Here is a 26,271-nt window from a genome sequence, read left to right on the forward strand (position 1 = left end):
CAAGAGACCTTGCAAACTGGGAAGGTGTTAAAAGTACATGCTGCTGTGTGTTAGAGCCCTCCAGTGAAGCTCTTTATCTTTGCAGCTTACCAGAATTTAAATGGCTTTGTCTGCTGCATCAATAATTCGTACATAATGGTGTAGAAACAAAGCTAAAATAATCTGTAAATTAACCTCTTGGGTTCAGTTTTGTGTCAGCACTAGGTATTTATACCATTCTCTCAGCAGAGAACTCAGCTCCTCAATACTGTTGAGGAAAACACCTGACCAACTTGTGTGAAATGTGATGATGTGAGAAAACACATCTCATCCCACTGCTAGTTCAGGCAGGCTTCAATTCCTGTATAGTATGTAGATTATTATTTGCATATTGGGTTATCGATGGTAGATACGTTTATGGCCTTCTTACTGTATCTTTTTGTGTTTTTTTTGTGTTTTTGTGTTTGTTTTTTTTTTTTTATTCCCTTCTCTCTGGCAGGGTTTATGTTTAACTCTTTTACTACTGGCTGTTTTTAAGAAAGCATTGCCTGCTCTTCCCATCTCCATCACCTTTGGTTTGGTCTTTTACTTCTCGACAGACAACCTTGTGCGACCATTCATGGATACCCTGGCTTCCCACCAGCTGTACATTTAGAAGGACAAAAAGTGGAAGTTAGAGGAGGATATTTTGGGTTTTTTTTTTTTTTTTTTTTTTTTGAAAACTTTGCTGTGAAGTATGATACGCTGTTTGGAATAAGTCATTAAGTTTTACACTTAGTGCCGTATATTTTTAAGGAAAACACTAACTCTGTGACATGATATGTACTAAAAATCCAGTACATCGGTTTTTAATCTTAAAAATCTAGAAGCTCATCTTAGGCAGAGAATTTTCACAGGAGCCTTAAGTCTTTTGGACTCCAGTGAAAAGTCTGGCTCGTTGCTGACAACGGAGCATTACTTAAATGTATTTGATGTCTACACTGCCTGTTTTGAGCACAGAAACCTGCATGTAGCATGGACCGGTGGACAGATGAAGGGTCTGATCTGTGCTTCCAGGAGCTAAGGTGTTTTAGTCCTGGAACTGCAGTGAAGTTTGATTGTGCTCTGTAATTGTTAACACTTTAGTGTATTGAAGTATTGTACAAACATGTAGCAAAAGTTAAGTGATACCTGTAATTAAAACAAAACAAAACAAAACAAAACACATGGCAGTCAAGATGCACAGAGTAGTGTCATAGGTGGTTGTGAGCATTAGATAGAAATGTGGGGGCCAAATTCTTAAATTAATGTCTATGCGTATAACTTCCATTGAAATTGCCCCAATTGCCCCAAATGCCTATTTATTCTGACGCTAGTGGGACATGGTGAGCAATGATGGATCCAGACAGGACATCAGCAATAGGAAGTTTAAACACCAGGCTGCTTGTTCTGAGTGCATCCACCACTGTAGCTAAAAGCTGAAGTCAGGATTGGCCATTCCAAGTGTTGAGATCTTCAGTGTGGGAAGGCAGATTTGATTTTTTTGTTGATGTTTTCTTTTTCTGTTTTTCCTGTCTCTTCCTGGAATTTTACTTTTTAGGAAACCTCTCTCTGGGTCCGTATTATGATCCTCAAATTGTCATAAGGTGGAATTACTGCACAACTTCAGTAAATCAGTTGACCTGTACTTTCTTGTGTGGTCTCATTTCTGTGTGTACTGTAATCATTCCAAGGAGGATTTACTTCCCTTTATGAGAAGATCCTCTTACACTGATTGATGCTTGGCTTGCCTGGTTTTTGATACTGTTGTTTAAAGATTATTTTTATTATAAATTTAAAAATAGCTATTTAATGTAAAGGGGACTCAATTGAAAATATCCTGTCGTAGTTTGTATTAAAATACGGGGTAGTTTGTATTAAAATATGGGGTTGCAAACTTTAATCTACTGTTACTTTACTCTAAATAAGGCATTGTTACTGCTGGGAATATTGACACAGCCTCAAGTGAGTTCATTAAAAAAAAAAAAAAAAAGTCAATGCTTGTTGCCAATAGAAGACACAGGTCTAACTCAGTCTTACTGTTATTTAATCACTCTGACTTTTTCTCCACATCTTAGAAGCAATTTCTTCCTACTTCAAGAGTCAGATTCTTAGAAACCGGCAACTTCTGTGATTTTTTTTCTTGTGAAAAAGTGTCTATTTCTTGAGTGTCTGTTACTCAAATAAGCTCTGTTTTCTTTGACAACTTGTCAATGTCAGTGTTTCAAAATGTAACATAACACAAGGTTTTGTGAACAATACGATGTCATCAAGAGATGCAGAACTTCTTGTCTGAAGTACTTTTTAGATAAGGCTTTGAATTTATGTATTTTTTAAGGTAGTGCTTTTTTCCAGTAGACTTGTTAAAGCTAATCTACTTTGATATTTAACAAGGACATCATGCAAGTGATTTAAACAAATTTTTAAAAATAAGTATGTGTTTGTATAAATTTGGTGTGTCTCTGACTAAGTAAGTAATTTCTGCTCTTTGTTTAGTTTTCTGTCGTCATTTCTCCTGCTTGCAGTGTTTAGATATAAAAGCTAGAGCTGGAGAGTTAATTATTACTAGAGGGCATTTCCTTTGGAAATATAAATCAGTAAAATCAGTAGAAGTGTCTGCTGTTTTTAAAGGTTTATGTGAGGATAGTTTCTTTTTTTTTATTTTTTTTTTTTTATGGAAGAAGTTCTGGGGCCAATCAGTCACTTGCAATCATGATTTATTTTATTGGATTGCATTGTATGAAGAGAATATGAAATACTTATATGTACTAGAAAAAATCCTGCTTGACTTAGCAGGGTTGTAGATATTGTTAGAAACAATTTATTTCTATGAAAGTGGAGTTGATATGCAAAGGAAACTGGGGGGATCCTGCAGAGCTTGAAGGGTCACTGCTGGAGCTGGTGGTTTTCTGCAGATTCATGTTTGCCAAAGATTGGCCTCTCGCAGAGTAATTCTACATAACTTTTGAAGAATGTAATTTAAAAGATAACTGAGCAATGGATTCTGTCAGAGAAACAATGTATTGTCTTGGTGAGTGATAGAATTATATCGTATATATACTGGAGTGGTTTCAATTGTGTAAAAGTTTATATGTATTTACTACAAATATATGTGTGTGTGTGTACATACACACAAACACAGGACTTTTGAAATGATATTGAGTGATTTCTTATTGCATTGGACACTTGCACTTGTGCATGAAAGTGAAGTTTTGTTTGTGATCTTAATACCATGCAGCAGATGGCCCAAAATGTGAAAATGGAAAGGCTGGGATTTATCCTCCCTAGAAAAGGAGCAAGAGAGAGAAAAGGGTGAAGACAGTAGCCTAGTGGCTACTATGTGAGAAACTGGCCCAGTGACCTGCACCTTGAGTGTCTGTGTGTAGTAAAGCATTTGTCTGTCCAAGCTGTTCATTCATTGATTTTTTGCTTTGTTACACTCTTTGCTCAACTGGAGTCTCCTTGAGCCTAGAGAAGCTCTGAGTACTGCTACTGATACGCGTTCCCCAAAAAGTACCTCTGTTAGGTAGGCTAGAATTACACCCATCTTGATACAGATGTCACTCAACAGCTTCAAGTCCTGTAGAAAGTGCCATGTATTGGCATTTCTGTAGATGACCCCCATCATGCCCACTCCTCATCTCCAGTTTAAAACAAGTGTGTCTTTGTATCTACTTTCAAATCTGGCTTGGGCATACATCAGTCCCTTACATGTAAGATTGAGGCTATGTTCGGGAGCAAAAATGTAGTAGTAACCCTGCCTAGTGAATATCCAAGCTTTTCAGTGCTGGAAGAAATGCAGTCTTCTTGCAGTATTTAGTTCCTCTGTCAGAAGCATGTGTAATTCAATCAGCTTGGTGTTGTCACCTTCCGACCCCACAGCAGTTCATGCAGGAGGAGCGCAATTAGGTGCAAGAGGACATCTTTCTTTTTCCAGCACTAGTAGTGCCCACTCTCACAAACATGGTTATAACTCACTGCAAAGCATATTTGCCTGTAGCTGTTGGAATTGCTGCATCAGCTGTGTCAGAAGCTTCAACCCAGACCCTCTTACAGCAGATGCTGCCCTACAGGTCTCAGGCTGCAGGGAATGCTTGGAGCCTCTCCAGAAGGCCTGGACTGATGGTCCGCCCTGCTGCAAGAGGTGTGCTGTTGTTGAGGATTTGTGTCATCAAGTCAAGGAGTTGCAGGATGAAGTCAGTAGACTGCGAAACATCTGAGAAAGTGAGCAGGAGATAGACAGGGCATTCTTAGAGACTGTACTGCTCCAGGAGCCCCAATCCCCTGCAGCAGGGGAGTTGTTGGAAGCTCTGTGCAGAGTGAAATAGTGCAGCATAGCACTGTAGAAGAAGGCTGAAAACTAGTTGCTTCTTGAAGAAGAAGAAGAAAGGCCCTTAATCCTCCTGTAGACTTGGAGTTACAGTTGAAGAACAGGTTTAGCACACTCCAGGATGAGGAGGACCTGGACCTGGCCTCAAGGGAAGCAGCTGGGCTGTCTGACCCTGTGCCTTGCATGACCACTCAAAAGAGGCAACGAGTGGTTGTAGTAGGTGACTCCATGCTGCAGGGGATGGAGGCACCTATCTGCTGACCTGACCCCTCCTCTAGAGAGGTTTGCTGCCTGCCGGGGGCAAGGATAGAAGATGTGACTGAAAGGCTGCCAAGGCTTGTCCGCTCATCAGAGTACTACCCTCTGGTGCTCTTTCATGAGGGTGCTAATGATACAGAGAGCAAACTGGAAACAATCAAACAGGATTGAGTGTGGTGGTCAAGGGTCTGGGAGCCCGGGTGGTCTTCTCATCAGTCCTGCCAATTAGGGGGAGGCATGGGAGGAGGAGTAGGAAGATTTTCCAAATTAGCAACTGGCTGCGCCACTGGTGTGGGCAACAGGGTTTTGGATACTATGATCATGGAACACTGAAGATTAGCAGCTGGGTGGGGGAGAGATGGGATTCACCTCCCCAAGCAGGGCATGTGTGTCTTTGCCAACAGATTGGCTGGCCTGGTAAAGAGGGCTTTAAACTAGGTAGGAAGGGGGAAGGGGGGTATCATAGAGAGAGGGTAGTCAATAAAACACAACTTGTTTTGGGGGACCTCCAATGAGTGCATGCAGCTGGGGATGTGTTTGGGACATGGCTATGGAGGACCCCCATACGCCCTTCCTCAGAAACCTGCAGGCATGACCACCTCTCTGAAATGCCTGTACACCAGTGCACACAGCGTGGGAAACAAACAGGAGGAGCTGGAGATCTGTGTGCAATCGCAGGGCCATGATCTTGTTGCAATCACGGGGGCATGGTGGGATAACTCACATGACTGGAATGCTGCCACGGATGGCTATGTGCTTTTTAGGAGAGACAGGCCAGGGAGGCGAGGTGGTGGAATTGCTCTTTATGTGAGAGAGCAACTGGAATACATTGAGCTCTGCCTAGGCAGGGAGGAGGAGGAGGCAGTTGAGAGCTTATGGGTAAAGATCAAAGGGCAGGCTAACATGGGGGACACTGTTGTGGGTGTCTACTACAGGCCACCTGACCAGGAAGAGAAAGTTGATGAGGCCTTCTAGAGACAGCTGGAAGTAGCCTCAAGATCACAGGCCCTGGTTCTCATGGGGGACTTCAGCCACCCTGACATCTGCTAGAGGGACTACACAGCAAGGCACAAACAGTCCAGGGAGGCTCCTGCAATGCATCGATGATAATGTTTTGTCACAAGAGTGGTGGCGGAGCCTACAAGGAAGGGTGTCCTGCTGGACCATGTCCTAACCAACAGAGAGGGGCTGGTTGGAGATGTGAATGTTGGGGGCAGCCTTGGCTGCAGTGACCATGAGATGGTGGAGTTCAGGATCCTGCAGAAAAGAAGGCAACGAGCAGGATTGCAACCCTGGCCTTCAGGAGAGCGGACTTTGGGCTCTTCAGAGACCTACTTGGAGGACTCTCATGGGTTAAGGCCCTAGAAGGAAGGAGGGTCCAGGAGAGCTGGCTAGTATTCAAGCATCACTTCCTCCAAGCTCAAGAGGTGTGCATCCCTATGAGTAAGAAGTGCAGCAAAGGGGGCAGGAGACGTTCATGAGTGAGCAAGGAGCTCCTGGCCAAATTCAGACAGAAGAAGAAAGTCCACAGAATGTGGAAGAGGGGACAGGCTACTTGGGAGAATTATAGGAATGTAGTTAGAGTACGTAGAGATGGGATGAGGAAGGCTAAGGCCCAGTTAGAATTGAGTCTGGCAAGGGATGTCAAGGACAACAGGAAGGGTTTCTCTAAATATATCAGTAGAAAGAGGAGGACTAGGGAAAATGTGGGCCCGCCACTGAATGGGGTGGGGGCTCTGATGACAAAGGTTGAAGAGAAGGCAGAATTACTGAATGCCTTGTTTGCTTCAGTCTTCACTGCTAAGGGCAGCCCTCAGGAATCCTGGAGCCTGGATGTGAGGGAGAAAGTCTGGAGAAGGGAAGACTTTCCTGTGGTTGAGCAGGATAGGATTAGAGACCTTCTGGGCAGGCTAGACATCTACAGATCCATGGGCCCAGATGGGATGCACCCATCCTGAGGGAGCTGGCGGATGTTGTTGCCAGGCTGCTCTGCAACATCTTTGAAAAGTCATGGAGAACTGGGGAGGTGCCTGAGGACTGGAAGAAAGACAATGTCACTCCAGTCTTCAAAAAGGGCAAGGAGGACCCAGGCAACTATAGGCTGGTCAGCTTCACCTGCATGCCTGGAAAGGTGATGGAACAGCTCCTTCTGGATGACATCTCCAGGCATATGGAGGAAAAGAAGGTGATCAGGAGTAGTCAGCATGGATTCACCAAGGGGAAATCCTGCTTAACCAATCTGATAGCCTTCTCTGATGGAATGACTGGCTGCGTAGATGAGGGGAGAGCAGTGGACATTGTGTACCTTGACTTCAGCCAGGCTTTTGACACTGTCTCCCATAACATCCTCCTAGAGAAGCTCAGGAAGCGTGGGTTAGACGAGCAGAAAGTGAGGTAGATTGAGAACTGGCTGAAAGGCAGAGCTCAGAGGGTCGTCATCAGTGGTGCAGAATCTAGTTGGAGGCCTGTAGCTAGTGGTGTCCCCCAGGGCTCAGTACTGGGTCCCATCCTGTTCAACTTCTTCATCAATGACCTGGATGAAGGGACAGAGTGCCTCCTCAGCATGTTTGCTGATGATACCAAGCTGGGAGGAGTGGCTGATACACCTAAGGGCTGTTTGTCATTCAGAGAGACCTGGCCAGGCTGGAGAGTTGAGCAGAGTGGAACCTCCTGAGGTTCAGCAAGGACAAGTGCAGAGTCCTGCACCTAGGGAGAAATAACCCTAGGCACCAGTACAAGCTGGGGGCTGACCTTCTGGAGAGCAGCTCTGCAGAGAAGGACGTGGGAGTGCTGGTGGATGACAAGTTGACCATGAGCCAGCAATGTGCCCTTGTGGCCAAGAAGGCCAATGGTATCCTGGGCTGCATTGGGAAGAGTGTTGCCAGCAGGTCAAGGGAGGTTATACTGCCCCGCTACTCAGCCCTGGGGAGGCCTCATCTCGAGTACTGTGTCCAGCTGTGGGCTCCCCAGTACAAGAGAGACATGGAGCCACTGGAGAGAGTCCAGTGTAGGGCTACGAGGATGATCAGAGGGCTGGAGCACCTGCCCTATGAGGAACAGCTGTGAGAGCAGGGCCTCTTCATCCTGGGGAAGAGAAGACTGAGGGGGGATCTTAAAGTGTATAAGTACCTGAAGGGAGGGTGTCAAGGGGATGGGGACAAACTCTTTTCAGTTGTCCCATGTGACAGGACAAGAGGAAATAGGCAAAAACTGAACCACAGGAGGTTCTGCCTGACCATGAGGGGGAATTTCTTCCCTGTGGGAGTGACAGAGCACTGGCACAGGTTGCCCAGAGAGGTTGTGGAGTCTCCTTCTCCAGAGATATTCAAAGCTCGCCTGGATGCAACCCTGTCTAACATGCTGTAGGTGACCCTGCTTGAGTAGGGGGGTTGGACTAGATGATCTCCAGAGGTCCCTTCCAACTTTACTTATTCTATGATTCTATGAGTTGCTGGTTGTGTCTACTGCTGTTTTTCCTGCTGCCACTTCATTGTTGCTTTCTGTTGTTTGTTTGGGTTGTTTTGTTTGAGGTATCTACTGTGCATCAAAGACTGGAGATGCATTCTGCCCACAGATATGGCACAAGAAACAGCAAAATCATAAAGAAAGTGTAAGAAATAAGTCTGTTTGTAGGATCATACAGTGCTTCTATAGCAGCATTCATTGGACACCTAAGGTCTCATTCATAATACCTAACTTCAGGCTCTTAAAAGAAATACCTTGGTGAGGAGGCAGTCTATTTTAGAATTACCATCTCCCTCTGATTCACAGAGATAAAAGAATACATTTACAACATGATGTGTCTCACCAACAGCTTTATAAACGCTTACTGTTGAAGATGGGCCAATGAGAGAAGTGGATACAGCAAAGTCACAACACATTCCTGTGAAAGTCAGAAAAAGAGCAGTGATTTGGTCTCCCAGCTCCCTCTTTGCACCAGTAGCTAATGACACCTTCTCCACTGGGCCATCAGACAAAGTCAGTTGGATCATCTCTCCAAGTTACCGGCACTTACTGACAGGACCCTAGTGATGACTAGCTCAAGGGCATCTGCCCTTGTAAAACAAAGCATTGGAGGTCTGCCTACGCACCCCCAAAACAGTAAATTTCTCCGCTTTGTTCTTGCCTTTCTAGTGCTTTCAGTTAATCACACAGTTTTTTGGACTTCTTTCTAATTTAAACGGTCTTTTTTTGAGGGGGGGGAAGGTTGGGTTTGTTTGTTTGTTTTATAAATCAAAGTACAGTTATTTTTCCTTTAGTACCTGATCTCCCTGTTTCTGCATTAGAGATGCTCTATGGCAGCCACGGGAGGGCAGTAAATCTGTATGGAGAAGAACCAGCCATTTTAAAGCCCTCTGCTGTGGGACTCCCTGTTGTTCACTGAGGCTTTTTCCCTCTCTCATGGCAGAGAAGAAGCAGGCACCCCACCCCCTAAAATAACTGCAGTTTTGGTATAGCAGGGGAGAGGCCTTGAGTCAGCTTAAGCTCATATGGCACCAGAATCCATTTAAAACCAGCTGGTTTTAGTGTGATGCCATGATCAGCCCTGCGGCTGCAGACAAGATACTGTTATTACACTGCATTCACTGCATACTCTAGATTTTGTTTGGGTCCTTTTCTTTTTTTTTTCTTTTTCCCTTACAGCACCCAGCTGTAGTTAGAGGGTTTGAGTAAACCCAAGTGTTTTCTTCTAAGCATCATCAAGAAGCAAAAGAATAACTATACTTATTGCTTTGTCATGCCTGTCACTTGCAGTCTCCTCTTCCTTCACAGCAGGACCTGGTCATCTGAGTAAAGAGTACCCTGTTCTTATTCCAGCTCTTTGCACTGGGGGATTTGGCTATCTCATGTTTCTTGTGTCTTGTTGAAGAAGAGGAGTTATTCCAGTTAACTGAAATTGAGTATACTTTATAAAAAGGCAGTCTGGACAGATGGGATACCTTTATCAGATTTTCCTCTACCCAGGAGCTGTTCCCATCTGACAAGTTGGAAATGGAGAAAGACTGTGTAAATGTTGGGCTTAAGTTTGCTTATAGAGGAAAGATCTGCTCAGATCAGAGCACTGAACATGAACACACAAGTCACCCTCCTTCCTTTTACATCTTGCTTTTGCACAGGTTTGCCTTCTTCTGTCTTTTCTTGATCTTTAAATTCAAGATGTTTGCCCTGGGCACTCAAATAGTTAACTGAATGTGAACGTGTCCCCTTCATGACACACATTTTGACAGGTGCCCAAGAGCACATTTTGAGAGGTGTCAGTGCTCAGCACTATTTATGACTCAGTATTAAAAAGATATAAATAAATAGAGGCTTTGAAGAGGAACTAGCTAAACTCCTTGATATAGAAACCTGAGACAGGTATGGGGCAAAGTAGTTGGAGTGGAAGTTTCCCAAAACTGAGAACTGTTTGAGTCCTATTAAATGCAACTTGAACTAAGTGGCAGTTCCTAAGGCCAACTCATGATTAGGTCTACACAAAAATAGATGTGAAGTCCTCCACCCTGGCACTCTCTTACTGTCTTACAAGGCCTGAAGAAGGAGAAGGGGGCAGAGCAAGAAAAGTATTAGGCATATTTTCTCCTATATCATTGGTTTTTATGACTTTTACGAAGGCCTTGCTCACCTCAATATAAAATGGGAGTAACTCCTCATCTAACTTGCATTTAAGTGGAGTAAGAACAATGTAAAACCAGCCAGAGAGATAAGAGTTCCAAACTGATCCAACTTAATTTATAATTTATGCAGTATAATTCTTTCAGCCACTATAAAGTTAAATATAAGCAGATGCAATTCTCCCTGACTTTGTAGAACTGCTTATGAAAGAATCTGAATCTTCTTGTGAAATTGGTGTAAAGCAGGCAAGATCACTGGGGCTGAAGGGAGGTATTCAGGATTATTTTTAAAGCTACCTTGCCACAGCTTTGATGTACCAATAAATAGTAGTAATAAAATGCTGGTAGTGTCAACATCATTATTCCAACAGGAACTCCTTAACTCTTTTGTGGTTTTGGGAAACACATATCCTCTCTGCAAGTCCATGCTAAATACAGCTTTTGTGATATTCCTGGAAGTTCAAATATGAGCTATTTTTATTCTCTAAACAATGTGTTAATAGTCTTCCAGCAGTGCTATGCAAGGGTTTCAAGAGGCATAAACACTGTTTGATTTTCTTTATTAATAGGGGGGGGGAAATGTGATTTCTGCCCTTATGTGATTTTAATTGGCAAACTGAGAATTGAAATGGCAAATACACTTAGTGATTTCAGAGAACTCATCATGCTGCCAGATCAAACTCTGGGTCATGCAGAAAACTAATGAGAAATAGGAATCTAACATGCATTTGGTTATGAGTTAGATTTACAAAAGAGGAGTGGGCTAGTGGCTTCTCTATCCAGCGTTGTTACGGCAGTGCAGTTACAGCTTTCAAGACGTAATCAAGATAGGAAAATCAGGGCTAGTCAGGGACATAAAGCAATACCAGAGGCATCTATTCTGTAAAGAGTTTGGTCACCTTCCTTGCTGCCATTGTGTTTGTGTGGTTTTCAGGGCCATCGTGAAATAAGAGTGCTGCTGCAGTGGATGAACAGGGAGAACATCCATCTTCTAAGAAAGGGACTGTGTTTACTCTGCTTTGAAAGCAGGCTGATAAAATGAAGCGACAGTTGCCAAACTGTATGGAGTGGACGGTACATTAATCATATAGTCACTGTCTAGGCTGCATAGTTAGATATTGTACCTAGTGGGATCGCAGAAGAAAATGGACATCTTTGTGCTCCCACCCTGGGCCCCTGCAGGCTAGAAATCTTGGAAGCACTGGGGAGCCAGTAAGAGAATGAACCTGCACTGCTGGTTCCTCACACAGCTGTGCCTGAAGGCAAGCTCTTCTCCCTGTGCACAGCTACAGAGCATGTTGAAATGATTCTGCTGTGCTTCCACAGAGGCTTTCCAAGCACACCTTTAGCAGTCAGGCTTTCTAAGAGCACAACATAGCAGAAGAATGCCATTAACCTTATTTTAGAGATAAGAGTTGGATAGTTTGCTTAGGGTCAAATGAAGGGCTTAACCTGGATGTCTGGATCATATCTTGATCAGTCATTCCTTTCAAAGGTTTCTGTTTCATGCTGGAGTCTCTCTCTTGGCTGATGCATCGGAGTTCAGCTAGGACGTTCTGCCGCCGATCCATCTTTGCCTCCAGCTATGTAGACACAAATGTATATACTAGAAGCCAGATTATGTAGTTCTTCTCAAACGATCTCAAGAATTGCATCAATAGCCACAGCGTAGCAGAGAAAGGATCAGTCAGGGTCCAAAGGTTGCAAAAATTCTGCTTTCTCTATAGACTGACTGCTAAAAGTATATTGTTGGGACCATCTATGAATTACCCTCAGGTGAGTGGCCAGAGCCTTGAGTGCATCTGTTTGCCACACAGGCACTCAGAAAAAAACAGTTACTTGTCCTGCCTCCCTTCCATACCTCGCACTGTGAACAGCAAGGCGAGACATGGGAAAGCCAGCTCTCAGGCCTCTGGAAGAAAATATATTTTATTGTGAATGATTCCAGGCTGGGGCAACATAGCTCACTGCTCTCCAGCTGTGTGACATGAGGCAATACTACACCAAAAGCTGAGAGTGAGAGCTCAGATCAGTAGCATGCTTCACCATTAGCCAGCAAAGCAAATTACAATGACTAATGCTAATGTGCAGGCTAAGTTCTCCAAAGCCTTGCAAAATCCTGAGAAATTGCTCTGTTTCTCATGCATTCTGTGGCTCCAGTCTGCCTTTGTTTAGAACCAACCCTGTGCAAACTGTTCTAGATAACCCTTCTGTCCTTTATAAAAGGCTCTTTGCAGTGGCTAACTCTGGGCAAATGACTTGCTTCTGTTTGCCTAGTTTCAAGAATTTACCATATTTACCTAGGGGATGTATGCCTTCATTAGTTATCATCTGTAAAACAAATCCTGTCTGGAAGCTGCAAAGAACTGAATCTTTCCACTAGGCCTCTGCAGGATCGATTGAGCTACATGTAATCAATCAGGTGATGAGAGAAGAGGGCAAAGCACTCACCAAACTGTGCAAGCAAATGTAATTTACAATGAGCAGAAACAACTGATCTGTCTAGCCCAGAGATAAAGAAGAATTACAAACTAAATAATGTTTAACTGAGTCCCACAGATCCTGGGAGAAGCAAAAATACTGTATTTTTGAAGCACACAGCAGCTCATCAGACTGTTACTCCCTTTCTAACTTTGCTTGATATTCGTAACAAGCACTAGTTGTGCAACAGTTTGAACATACAAGCTGTATTCCAAATGTTGTACTGCATCAATTGCTAAGATGGCAGGGCAAGGTGCCTGTCCTTGCCCTATATCATCACACAAGCTATCCAAAGACAAGGACTGATATCGCTTTCTTCCATTTAGCACTTTTTTTCTGCAGCCTCTCCACCTGACACTGTCCTTCTCAACATACTCCCCCCTCCACCATGGGCTTGTCTCCAACTTTCCAAAGCACCTAGTTCCCACTCTGCAGCCTTCTGGCCAAGTTTGGGGTGTGTGGGGGGGGAAACAGTAGACAGCATGAACTGCAGAAGAGTCTGGTGTGGTGGTGAAGCATGTTACGCTGCAGACTTTCTTCTGGTGATCCACTGTCAGTGATGAATATGCTTGTAGCCTGAGCTTGTTGTGGCTTGTTACAACTCCACCTAGAGTATAACACCTAGTTCTGTTCTCTTTCATAATCTGAAGGAAAAAAAAAATCCATTCACCTACAGATATAAATTTATAGTTTGAGAGAACATATTTGCAACGCTGTCTCTCAGTGGGAGAGAACAAAATGTTATCTGGCCTGTTGAGAATGTGGTGTGTAGGTTGGAAGGCAGGGCTGAACCCTGGTGAAAGATAACGAGGCTGTGATCTCCCTCTCATCCCTGAGAAGAGAAATCCAGGAGGTTACTCTAAAACGCTTGAAGAATGTTGCTTTTTCCCAAGTGGTTGTTAGAGATAATCTCAGCATTGGTGGGTCTGCTCCCACCTCCTATTAGAGTTCACTACTGTATGGTCAACTCTCTGGAGCTGTAAAGCACTAGCCACAAAGACCGTTTCAAAAGCCACTGCAGTGCATTCTGTATAGATAATAGCAGGAGGTACAAAAATCCTGAAGCCTTAAGGTTTGATCTCAACATTGGCCTCCCAGGCCTGTGTTGATCTCTTCTCTCCCAGGCACAAGACATAATAAATTGCCTCTATGGTTCAACACCCTTTGCCTGGCTTTCCTAAGACTAGTTACTCACGGGGCCATATAGAACGGGTGAGCAGGGGCACTGAGAGGTATCTATGAAAATAGCTTTCTCGGCAAGGCAAAATCTAAAGAATTTTCTCTGTCTTCTTGACACTCCTTTCTTCTGGCTAAAGAATGTAAAAGCGCTTTGGCAGTCAGGAGCTGAGGAGTGCTATTCACTTTCCCCGATTTCTCCTGCTGTGCAGAGCAAGGCTGCTTGCTAAGAGACTTCAAAAGGAAATGGGGATGGGGGGGGGGAATGTCATGAATACATGTCCTGCTCCCTGCACTGTGTCTTCCTCTTAGGAGGAAAAACACATTAGTCTCTAGAACTGCCACACTGACTCCTTCCATCAGCACTATATCATCTTAAAAATAAAGTGCCCACTGCCTAAATGAAACTGAGCCTTGTCTCCTTCCTTTTTCACAGTGAGAGGAGGGAAAAAAAAAGGACACATGAAAGGAATGCCTGAGTGCTTTGGGATGAAAATACACAGTTCAGGAATCAGCAGAGCCACTGTAAAAATAGCTCATCATTTGGATCCTATGATGGTATTGGATGTGCATCTACCACTGATTGAGTCTGAGAGATCTCATTTCTTTACAAGGCTATTACTCTCATTCTTGGCTATAAGGCCATGTAAATAACATATGGTACAAACAGCGTCACTGGAACCTGCCAAAGTTTTGTAATACCTACAACTATTAAACCCAAGCCACCTGTCCAGTGAGGACTTCTTGAGCTGTTCTAGTTCATCATCCTTATATTATTACAATATGTTGATGGCACACAATAAATCTACATGGTCAGATAAGACATCCCTCCTACTGTGAAGAACTTGCCCTCTAAAGAATATGAGTGAACACAACAAAACCCTATGAGGTAGCTTCCACGAGCCTTGGTGGTTGCTTGGAGAGGGAGAAATGGAGGAAACATTTTCAGAGCTTTTTTTTTTTTTTTTTTTTTTAGTTAACTGTGTGAATATGGGAGAAGTATAGTGACGTACATTTTACTGTAGTCAGAGAAACAGCTCAGGCCTGTCCTGTGTAAGAGGGCTTCTGAGTGTTCTCTGAATAGCCTGGATGCTTGTTAACCTAATGACATCACCAATGGTTGTTTAATTGAGAACCCATTAATTCTTTTTTTCTCTGTAGTTAGTCAGCTGACTACTAATTTCCTGTTGCAATGGAGCCCTTCTTACTGTAGGGCCTAAAGGTCTTTCCAGGTTCCAGTTCTCTAACTTGTTTAGTTTGTAAAAGTTCAGCCACTCTGGACTATTCTCGCTCATACATGCCTCAAAACTCAATCTCCTTTGTACAAAGCTCCAAAAGAGGTTGGCTTTCTCCTAGTTCTTCAAAATAGTAGACACCACAACGGGCAGAGTATTTCCAGGGTGCTTCCTGGCATCCAGTAAGCAGCTAGCTGCTAGGTGGTAAACAGACTTCTCTCAGAAAACAGCAAATGTCAGGAGAAAAGCAATCTCACCCAAAACCAGACGGTGACCTTTCTGGAAGTTATATTGAAGCCTGAGAATCTTCTTGTTGCTTTTACCCCATACCTGCAGCAGAGCTAGTTATGCACCTCATGAAATTGCATCACTGTGCCCTTCATTATAAGTATCAACAGGCAATATGAGGTGAAGATATGACAACACAGTTGAAGTATCTGCTAGGCAGTCAGGACTTCTGGCTGCTATATCAAGCTTTCTCTCTGACCTTGGGTAAGGTACTGACCTCTCTCTGACATGCAAAATCAGAATATTTGGAGAACTAAATAATCTTCAAAAACCATTTTAACATCAGTAGAGAGAAGGTTGTGAGGAAGTGTGACTTACAGTATTAGTTACAATTTGAACAAAAGGTTGATTTATATAAACATCACAGATAAAAGATTCTTGCTGTAAATGCCGAGCATTTCTAGATAAGGCACCAATATGTTGCAATTTGACTGAATATAACAATACCAAACAAGATGTGAGAAGCAAATGACAGCTGTAGTACCAAAGATGTACTGTGGCAGAGTTCTTGATGCTGTTCACTTCTTGTTCTTATAGGTAATCAAGAGATTCCTGAAAATCTGGGAACTTGCTTTTTCACTAGATTTCTCAGGTTTGCTCTGTAAATTCAGGTCTGCATTGCACAGCTCTGCAAAAGAATGCAAGCATCTTAACATAAAAGTTACATGGGATTTAGACACCCAGTAAAACTTTTCATCTGCAACAGTCTCATTTTGCTGTCACATCACATGGGAGGCGCTAAGGTATTTACAGATGCCAACGTTTATTTTTTACATGGAAGTTTCCTAGGTGACTAAAGATCCACAAACACTGGTTTATTCTGTCTGTACTTCTTGAAGAGGCTTCACAACTCTGACAGCTGATTGAAAGCATGGATGAAGCAAGTGTCAGTGCTGTTTCATCTATCTTTTGGTGGAGGGCACAAAACCAGAATGGGGTAGCTTGAGCTGATCCCTACTGGATTCATATCCATACCTCCTGCCTCTGAAGAAGGTACAATTTGCACAAAGCCATACTGTAATTTTGTCTGGGATTTAGTAAGGATGGAGGAGTTCCCCATCCTCATCTCCTCTTGCTGAGCTTTCCCATTGTGTAGAATATTGTAATAATAATAGGGCTGGAGAGGGGAGAAGGGAAGAGTATGAGTAACAGTCAGGGTCCCAATGCAAAGGTGGAATGCTGTAAGTCTCCACTAGCAGAGAGAGAACCTGAATTTGGATCTGCCAAAGCCCATGTGAATTGCCAACTACAAACTTGTTACATGAATTACTGTTATCCTTTCCTGTGGAAAGGATGACTCCCTCATCTATTTTTATAGCAGAGCACTCTCATCGCTTCTTTTTTCAGGATTCAGGGGTAGGAATCTCATGGACGGCAGCACTAAACAAATGCCAAAGGCTGGTGAGATTTTCTTTGTTACCCTTTTTTTCCCCAGTGTACAAGGAGATCTTGCATGGCTTCTGCCCTGAAACAGTTCTCCTTGTGCATTACATAGAGTATGCTTGCCTTTTTATTTCAGCATTGGACACTGTTAGGCAACCACCTACCATAAAAGTTTACTTCTGGCTCCTAATTTTGAGTCATGGGTATTCTGTTCCTATTCTCCCCAAATAAATAACAAAAAAGGGTGTAAAAGAACTGTTTCCAGCAGCTTCAGTCAAGCTTTTCAACCCCAACTGTTGGCATGCCAAATTGGGTGGAAGGAAAACAGGTCCTTTTTCCTCTTTAGTTTAAGTATAGAGAGAGCCAAGCCTGTCATCAAATACAAGGGATCTTTTAAGGATCCAGAAAGCTAGAGAACAGAAGGTGTAATGCAAATTTAACAGCATGTTAAATCATATCCAATGATTTAGTGTGTGGAAATAAAGTGAACCAATCAGGCTGTCCTTAAGAGATGGGGAGAGCTTTCTATCCTGTGCTTGTTATGCCTAAATCTCAAACTATGATGGTGTGTGCATGCAAAAACCCATGGAATTCTCCGTGCTCAGCATAGTAAGACGTATTTCACAATTAGTACTGAGCTGACATAAGCTAAGTGACGTTACACAGGAACTTGGAACTGACGTTCCAGTTTAGTACAGCAGTAGGTTAAAGAAAAATATCCTTAAAGAAAATACATTTCTTTACAGGTGTGAGTAAAGATCACCTTTCTTTTAGAGAAAAAAGTATGGAATAAACCACAAATAGAACATTTAATTTGTATGCAGAAATTTCTGGAAATGTCAGTATTGAAATTAAGACGACTAGGCACTTTTAGACAAAACTTTTCAAGGCTGGTATCTTATTACAGATGTGGTTTTGAATCATCTAACACATCCAGTCTACATCCAGTTGTAAGACATGGAAGTGTCATGTTTGGCCTTTCCATTTCAGATATATTGTGTCTATGCACAGCCTGTAGTTAAAGGAATAAAAAGCAAAGAATGTACCTTCCTCAGTAATTTTATATTTAATCTTTTAAGGTAAAATCCAGCCATTCTAATACTGTCTAAGACTTGTTTCTAATCCAGATAATAGCTGAATGATTGTTTGATGAATGATTGAATGATGGTTTTGCTAAATACACTTGTAATGTCTGTTCATTTCCTAGCAGAAAACATCCCATGGCTTAACTGGGAAGATGAGCATAGCTCAGCTGGAAAGTATGTATTTATTTTAGAAAAAAAATGAAGGAATAAATGTAACCTTTACACAATGTTTTATATGTTCATTAATACTTGCCAAGTTACCTCTGGTATCGGCACCTGGAGATATAGCTATAATTATCCCACTTTACATATGAGGGAAGCGTGGCACTACAAGATCACTACTAATATTCACCAACATGCTGTATAGAGTTAAACCCCTATACACATTTGCAGCAGACCATTTATCCAGTTTCCTTCCTCACAAGTGCACAGCACCCACAACTCCCTCTAACTTTGATATAGGTCCTTCAGGGTAGATTTAAGTGCTCCAATTCAAGCTACTAGTTAGAAGAAAAAGGTTGGCCAAAGTAAGCAATTGACACAGCTGAAATTAAAACTCAGGGCTGTTTGCTGGTCTGTCCTACAAGTTACTCTATGACAAGGAGTTCTGAAATCTGTTTTTTAAAAAAATACAAGCTATTTAATACCTAAACCTTGTTCAAATACACTTCTACACTAATGCAGCCTTGTGGCAAACAAAATGCAAAGAATATGTTATTTGTTATTTTTTTTCAAGAAGAAAGCTGCTCATAGAGCTGTGTGCTTACCAGACTGTCCAGAAGGGTACAGAGCTGGTTGTTACTGTTAGCTCCTTGCAGCATCTTTGAAACACCATGTTGCTGGAATCAACCTGTAAGAAGCACCGTGAGATTTTTCTTTCCAACGTACACATATGAACATTTGGGTGTAACTTCCAACGTACGTATGAAACGTGCCGTGTGCGATTTTAAGTGAGTGCTTAGAAAAGCGCACGTGCCTCCCAACACAGACATCTCCGGGCCGCACACCACCACAGCACGGGGCTGCTCCTTCAGCTCAGCCTGCCGGGAGGCTGCTGAGCGCCCAGCTCCCCGCGCAGTCCCTCCGCACGAACTAACGTTACCAGAGGCCAGGGGGGCCTCCTTGCCCCCCCGGGGCCCTGCAACACGCAGGCCGCGCACGCTGCCGGTCCGTGCCCCTTCCCTCCCCCTGGCAGCCCTGCCAGATTTCCCTCGGCCGGCCCAGCACCGGGTCGCCCCCCGCGGCTGCCAAGCTCCGCGGCGGCGCCGCCCGCCGAGCACGTCTACCTCCCCCTCCCCCCCCCCCGCCCCTCGCGCCCAACCGCCGCCGCCGCCGCACGGACCTCACGGGCCTCACGTCCCGCTGCAGCCGCTCCGCGCGCCGCCCCGCATTGGCCGGCGCCCCGCCCGTCCCCTCCTGCCATTGGCGGAGGCGCGCGGCGCACGAGCTCGGCACGCTTCGCGCTCGGCGGCGGCGGCGGCGGCGGCGAGGGCGGGGCCCGCGGGGGAGCCAATGGGAGCGGCGCGGGGGCGGGGCCAGAGGCCGGGCCTCGGCCGAGGGCGGCCGGACGGTAAACAAGCGCGCGGGCCCAGGCGGCGGGCACGCAGCGCGCGGCACCGCGGGCCGAGCCAGGCCGAGCGCAGGTGCGGGGCGGCGAGGCGAGGCGAGGCCAGGCCAGGCCAGGCCAGGCCAGGCCAGGCCAGGCGAGGCCAGGCCAGGCCGTAGCCGGGGCGCGCTCGGGCTCGGCGCGCAGGCCGCGGTAACGGGGGCTGCCCGGGCGGTGCTGGCGGGGGGAGGAAGGGGCTGCCCAGCGGCCGTTGGGCGCCGCGTGCCCGGCGCGGGGAGGGCGCGTGCCCTCACCCCCGCGGGGAGACGTGCGGGGGCTCCGCGGGGCAATGGCGGGCGGGGGCAGCAGGGCTGGCCCGGCGCGGGGGGCCCCGCGGGGGGGGGCGGCGGCGGCGGCCCCTGGGGCGCGGCCTCGCCCGTGGCCTGGCGGCGACGCGGAGCGGCGCAGCCCCGGAGCCGCCGCCGGGACAGGTGGGCGGTGCAGTGCGGCGCCGCCCCGCTTGTCCGTTAAACCGTCGCGTTCGGGGGCCGGTCGGGGACGCGGGTGGGTTTGGGGCTGCCGCCGGGCGCAGCCCCAGAGCGGAGCGCGCTTGGGCGCCAGGCCGCGTAACGGCGCGCGGCTGCCCGCGCCTGGTGTATGCAGCCCCAGCCTTGTGCAACGCTTCGATCTCCCTCTCCTGCGTTTTTCTGCGCCGTGTAAACTTCGTGTTGATAACTGCTCTGTGAGAGGCTGACCCTATCCTGGCCTGTGTTAGGTGTTTCTCTTCTGTATTGCTGGGTGAATTGTGTGTTTTGCAATTTGATCCCTTTCAGGGAAGGGGATGGTAGGGCTCAGCTTGCCCAGCAGGTGCTTAGGCTATTCTGCAAAGATAAGGTTTTCGTGTATTTTATATTCAAAAAAGTGTTTAGGATGAAGGGTGGAATCTACTTTTCCACTTTGTAAGGTATGTGCCTTGCCAGGTTGCCACTGACGTTGCTGAAGAACCTGCAAAACCTTGCCTCATGCTGCATAAATATATGCTGACTTTCAAGTCTACTTTGGCTAAGGATCTCACTTCTCTTTTTTTCTCTGGAAAGGTTCTGTGATTGTGGTTAAAGATAGCTGTAAGTCATATCTCCTCACAGAACAGTTGAGGTTGGAATTGAGCCCCAGAGATCATCTAGCGCCATCCTCTCCCCCCGTGCAAGCAGGGTCACCTAGAGCGCATTGCACAGGATCGTGTCCAGATGGCTTTTGACTTATCTCCAAGTATGGAGTTCCACGTTTTGCTATTTATTTGTGGATGAAATGGAAAAGAAAATAAGACCACGAGCTTTGATAGTATGACCAAGGAAATGATCTACTTCTCACAGACAAACTGGCAGATTTGTAAATTCTTTGTTACAAAGTGGTCAAAAATAAATAGGTGGGTACTTTTAAACAAGCACTGAACACACAAATTCCAAATAACTACAGATGTAGACACTTGGCTTGTAAAATGTTCCATTCATAGTTACTGAATCATAACTTCGGCAAAACTGTATGCTACTTAATAAGACTACTTCTGATCCAAACATAATCAGATTGCTCCCAACTGCAGCAAAACTTTCTCCCTCTATGTAATGAAAATCCAAGTACTGCAGCCAGCTTTATGAAAAACAAATAAGGAAGTTAATGAAGTACTGTTAACAGAAATGAGGCAAAGTGGTTTATTTAGGGTTCAAGCAAAGAAAAATGTGGAAGCATATAAAAGATTCTTCTGCTTTCAGTAACGTAAGATGTTAGTTTTTTTAAAAACACCACCTCAACCACAAAAACAACCAAAATTTCAAGCAAACCTCCAAAACTAAGAATTTGCTTAAATATCTGAATGTAACAGCTTCTAAACTTTATGACCTGAGTTGCTTGTCCTTAAATTGGCAGTTGATAAGCATCTTCTAATTCTTAAATAGTTTCATTCCAAGTGAGGTGTAGTCTTTGAGCGGGTGTAAAATACTTAGTGCTGTGTGCAGAAGGATTCTCCTCAAAGCCAATAGTAACTCAGTGAGGGACTTCTGAAGGGGTTTAGAAACTGCTCCGAGTTGTAAAAGCTGAAACAGATTGATGTCTGTCATTTAAACAGAAAATTAGTAGTCTTGAATTTCTCTAACATGTAATAAGTTTTTTATCCCTATTTCTTTCATCAGTAGAAAGAACAGTTTAACTGTGATTCATTTGCTTACCAATCTGCTTGCTTAGGCCAGTCAGTTTTATTTTTGTATGCTGTACTTTAATGTTAGTTAGCATTAACCTTGGTAACTCTGAGTAAGATTTGCTTATAATAAACTGTTGTATGTTGTCCAAGCTTAATCTGACAGGGGAAGAAAAAAAGTGACCTGCAGTGCTTTAATGGTGTCTGTCTTTTAAAAATAAAGTGGTGTGATAAGTAGAAGAAAAGGTCAGAAGATGTGGAGAATTCCTTTACATGTTTACCATTTGAGTGTTGGTCACCTTGTTTCCTTGCTGTCAAGGAGAATTCTGTGCTATGCAATGCAGCTCTGGTTATTTCACTTGTGATATTTAGATCAGGTTAATAATAGCTCATGTTGAATCTATGTAGCAAGAACGTAACTTTTTTTTTGGCTTCCAGTCTGTAACTAATCCTTTTATAGGAAGGTGATGGTCTGTTATTCTGCCTCTCCTTCTATTTTTTCAGGTTATATCATTTCTCTAAAAATGAGAGAGAAGGAGGTCGATATATTAGGGAAATTAGAAAGCAGGAATTGAACTAAACTGATTGACATGAGATTTCTTTTTTTGATAGGTATAGTATATATTTAGTGTGTCAGAGTGCTTGACAGAGCTTACTTGGTTTAGCTGACTTGCAAATACATATCTCAGGACTCAGCTTGATACATGGATAAAATTGTTTCTTGTATATTCCTTAAATCATTCTATAGTGATGGATGAACAGTACTGCTTTGATTAGGAGTAGGATGTCTGAAGCTGTCTTTACGTATCATATGACCTGCGCCTATGTAGGTGGCCTGGCTTTCTCAGTCTAAAACTGTTTAAGAAAGGGATCTGGAAGAGGCTTTTTGGTTTATCAGAGTGTTTATTCTGAGCTGCAGCATCTTAAGGAGAAAGGTAGCTTCCATCTAAACTTGTTTTATAAAAGTGCTTGAAGAGATTCTGCATGTTCTGTGTGCATGCTTTTCCTCAGTACCTGAAGTTACTGTTTTCTTATGGGGCCAAAATGCAAGTTAACAATAGAGCTCCCAAGGGGGCTTGGGGAACTTGTTCAGTATTTACTCTCCTATCCAGGAGTGAAAGCTCGTGTATTGACATGAGCCTATCCTTAGATTCCAAGATGTCCTCCTCATTTAAGTAGATGCCACTTTTTTTTTTTTTTTTTTTTTTTTTTTTCCCTGAAGTTACAGTAGATGGCAAAGTTAACCAATCTAAGCTGGTGAGGAAGACCAAGAAATAAGTTATGCAAGTCTTCCCCTTTGTTACCACAGTTGTATGCTTTTATGTTTTGTCAGTAAGTAGAGGTATGTAGAGCTAAATGAAAGATCTTAAATTCTCTGTTGTTTGATATCTGAAGTGTTCTGTGTGCTTCTTGGAACATGGGAAATAACACTAGCTGCTCTGAAAACCATGGTTGACAATTCTATGGAGTTGGCTTCTAGAAACGTTACATCAGTGTACGTCTGCCTACATAAGCTTGGAAACTCATACAGAGTAAAAACTGCTTTGTTCTCAAAGTTGCTTAAAGGGTATGTGTTTTCGTTACGGTTTTTTTACAGAGGGATGTCAAATAGGGTGATCTGCTTATGATGTAGTTAGTCCTAGAACTGTTTTGTGTTGTACATTTAATGTCTTCCAGCTATAGTATATTGTGAGCATTTGCCCCTTATATCTCTTAGTTTTGTCTGTAGATTAGATCCTTATTTAGCTCTTATTTGGCCTGTATGTGTTTAGACTAAATCTTTACTTACTGCTATTCAGGTCTTTTTTTAACCTATCACACACCTTGTTTTTTCTGCTTGTACTGAGGAAATACACTATAAAAGGGCCTGACTTAGTATTCTGAAATTTCACAATTCTCCTGCTGTCTGAACTGTGCCCTTTGGGAGTATTAAATCCTTGTCTTGAATACTTTAACCTCTTGGTTCAATATTGTCAATCAGGACTGGGAAAAAGATGGAAGAAGGAACGGTTGGTTAGTAAGCTGTGAGTGAAATGAGTGCCTCTTTTGGAGGACTTTTCTAAAAACAGTAAGCATAGAATTAAACGTACAATTTTATGTAACATAGCAAAGCTTTTTGGAATGTAGTCATTCAGAAGCCAGTATGGGAAATGTGAGATTTCCAAATGTACCTGTTTATGTTGTGTAAAGTTTTGGTTCTCTTAGTTTGAAAGAACAATGTTTAGATCCTGCTTTATATAGAATACGACTTTACAGAATGCATTCCAAGATAACCTAAAAGTCTACAGTTACTTATGTTCTGTATTAGGTATGAGAGCTTGCAGATGAGACCTAGTTGTAGGTTATGGGGGGGAAAAGAAGAATAGTGAGCTTTATATACCCTGGTATTGAAGATACCCCTATGTATGAAAAGCAGGAACTGAAGCAAAGAACTTGTCTGAGATCTGAGACAGAGCTGGAATATAGGAACTGTAGACTCTGATAGTCTATGTTCTCTCAGACACTGTGGTTGTAGTTTTACAACCCACCTCGGTCTGTGGCTTCTTAAAGTAGTCTTTTTTTGCCTACTGGTATATCCTCTTCTTGCATCCTATTTTTCATGTTCTTACAGGAGACGTTTTGGCACAGCCAGAGCAGGAAAGCTCCCGTAGCTAGGACACTGGTATGTTAGGGAGGCTATGAATAGACTTGTGTGTTGTAAGCTACTATATTGGAGCTTCACCCTAGGTTCCAGGGCAAGGTTGAAAGGCATGGCATCTCTATAGATATGCCCGCCTCCAGGATCAATGGTGGGAGGCTGTGTGTGTGACCTGTTGTTCACAATGATAACGGGAGGGTTCTGCCCACCACGTGAGCAGAGAATGTGTTTTCCACAGTGAGAAATGTGCATGGTCACTCACCCTGAGTAGTGACTCGGGACAAAATGTGCATGGCCCTGCCTCTATGTATGAAAAGGATAACAGGGAAAATACTTTCTTACACCAAAGGAAAGACAGATGAATAGGATGGTTACAAGTCCAGGTTATGTTTAGTTTTCCAGAAGTTTATAATTAGAAGAGTTCTGACTTAAAATGTCTGCTCATGCAGCATTTGATCATTTAGATTATTAAGGTGGTCAGCAAAGTGGCCAACTCCTTAGTCTGTTTTTGATCTACAGAGATGGAGATCTAAAAGGCTCTGAGAGACAGGCTGTATGCTATAAGGATTAATGTACTCAGGAGAGACCTGTAAAACCATTCTGTAACTGACATGCTGGATAATCTTGGACAAATTAATTTCTCTCTTCCTCTAAAAAATAATATTGATCTCCTTTCTCTAGTTCTTTGATATCTACCAGTGAAAAGTGATTCATGTTTAAATGCAACAGGAAAAGCTCCTGTTTTCTCAAGAATGTTGTCTTAAATCATGGTGCCTTTGAATCTTATCTTCACTTATTTGAAACAGCTTTTTATCAGTCTAATTTTCAAATTGGACTCTGGGCTTTCAGAAAGATAAAACTCCCAATCAAAACAATTACAGCATAACAGTGTATGCCAAAAAAATTGCCAACAGCTCCACACCTGCCAACTGATAACCTGCCTCGTTTACACTTTGTATTCCAATTCATCACATGAGATCATTGGGAAGTTCTGTTGGTTACGTGTGCAGAGCTTAATACTGTGGAGATGTGCAGCTCCCTGCTTGTAGCAGATGAGTGACTAAGATTTTGTGGTCTTTTCTGCAATACTATGAGAATGTAGCGCTTATCTGGAAAAGTCAAGGGAGATGTTTGTTATATTAGCTTTGTTTGAACAGAACTTTTAGAATTGATCTAAAGTAGAGCTTTAGTGTAAACGTCTTATAAATTCTGATGGTTGGGGTTGCATGTGGCATTGTGGAAACTTGTCTTTTAAAGTAATTTTTAGTTCTATGTTAACATTCATAGAGGAAGGTCTTGGACCTTGTTAACTGTGTGAATGGTGCTTTTGTGTAAGCTTACCACAAATCCAAACAAACTTATAGGTTCAGCTTTTAGTAGCTCTCTTTAAGTATGTTTCAAATACAAGGCCTGCCTGAATCTCATGTTAATCTGTGCATCTTGTGGTCCTATTTTATCTTGTTTTTGATATACTGTTTTCCTGGTTGTAGATGAAAGATTGACACACAGGAAGTAAATTCAGTCACAAAACTTATCAAGATCATTCATGTGATTAAAGTTACGCTTGTGCCCATTGGTATGGAGCCATATGGGTGATGCAGTGAAATGGCTTACTCTAGGTGTTGCTGCATGAATAAACTGGGGGGGGGGGGAGAAACTTATTCCTCTTCCCTCTTGTATTTGTAACATGAATAATACAGAGATGGTGTTAGGTGCTGTATATAAGTGCAATTTCAGATGGAAGTATCTTTTCTAATTAGCAGTGTTACATTAAAGTAAGCATTCTAGCTAACGCTGTTTCTAGTTTTGTGTAACTGGAACAAAGTTAGCTATGGATAAGAGGAATGGGCAGATGGCCCACAGAAGCCCTTAGTACAATCAGTAAGGATGAACTTAGATATTTGTGAAATTAAATTGCTGGTACAGCTAGCTGGTAGCTTGGCAAAGCCCTTGACTTGTCCACTAGTGGAACTGCTAGTGAAAGATCTGCTGCTTTTGTCTGTACTACTTTAATTCTGGAATAATTGGGGACTGTAGGTACTTCTGAAAAC

The 26,271-nt window shown here is 43.5% G+C and overlaps 2 protein-coding genes and 1 long non-coding RNA gene across 7 annotated transcripts in view; 2 read left to right on the top strand and 1 right to left on the bottom strand.

Annotated features, from left to right (window-relative positions):
- PSEN2 (presenilin 2) overlaps positions 1-3,153 on the top strand; it is a 20,399-nt gene extending 17,246 nt beyond the window's left edge. For both annotated transcript variants that reach the window (XM_062571723.1, XM_062571725.1), the window contains exon 12: positions 479-3,153. In XM_062571723.1, the coding sequence (XP_062427707.1) occupies positions 479-634 (156 nt within the window). In that variant the 3' untranslated portion in view covers positions 635-3,153. The remainder of the gene's footprint in view (positions 1-478) is intronic.
- LOC134138289 (uncharacterized) overlaps positions 1-19,295 on the bottom strand; it is a 23,021-nt gene extending 3,726 nt beyond the window's left edge. The window contains exons 1-3 of one of the 2 annotated variants that reach the window (XR_009957853.1): positions 19,188-19,295; positions 18,613-18,695; positions 15,862-16,005 (exon numbers count right to left, since the gene is read on the bottom strand). This is a non-coding gene — a long non-coding RNA (uncharacterized LOC134138289). The remainder of the gene's footprint in view (positions 1-15,861; positions 16,006-18,612; positions 18,696-19,187) is intronic. The other variant, XR_009957854.1, reaches the window with a different exon arrangement.
- Positions 19,296-19,409: 114 nt separating this feature from the next.
- Positions 19,410-26,271, top strand: part of COQ8A (coenzyme Q8A) — a 47,930-nt gene continuing 41,068 nt past the window's right edge. The window contains exon 1 of one of the 3 annotated variants that reach the window (XM_062571727.1): positions 19,410-19,488. The gene's annotated coding sequence lies outside the window, so the exon portion shown is untranslated. The other 2 variants (XM_062571726.1, XM_062571728.1) reach the window with 2 other exon arrangements.

This window comes from Rhea pennata, chromosome 3, assembly GCF_028389875.1.
Source record: "Rhea pennata isolate bPtePen1 chromosome 3, bPtePen1.pri, whole genome shotgun sequence".
NCBI lineage: Eukaryota > Metazoa > Chordata > Aves > Rheiformes > Rheidae > Rhea > Rhea pennata.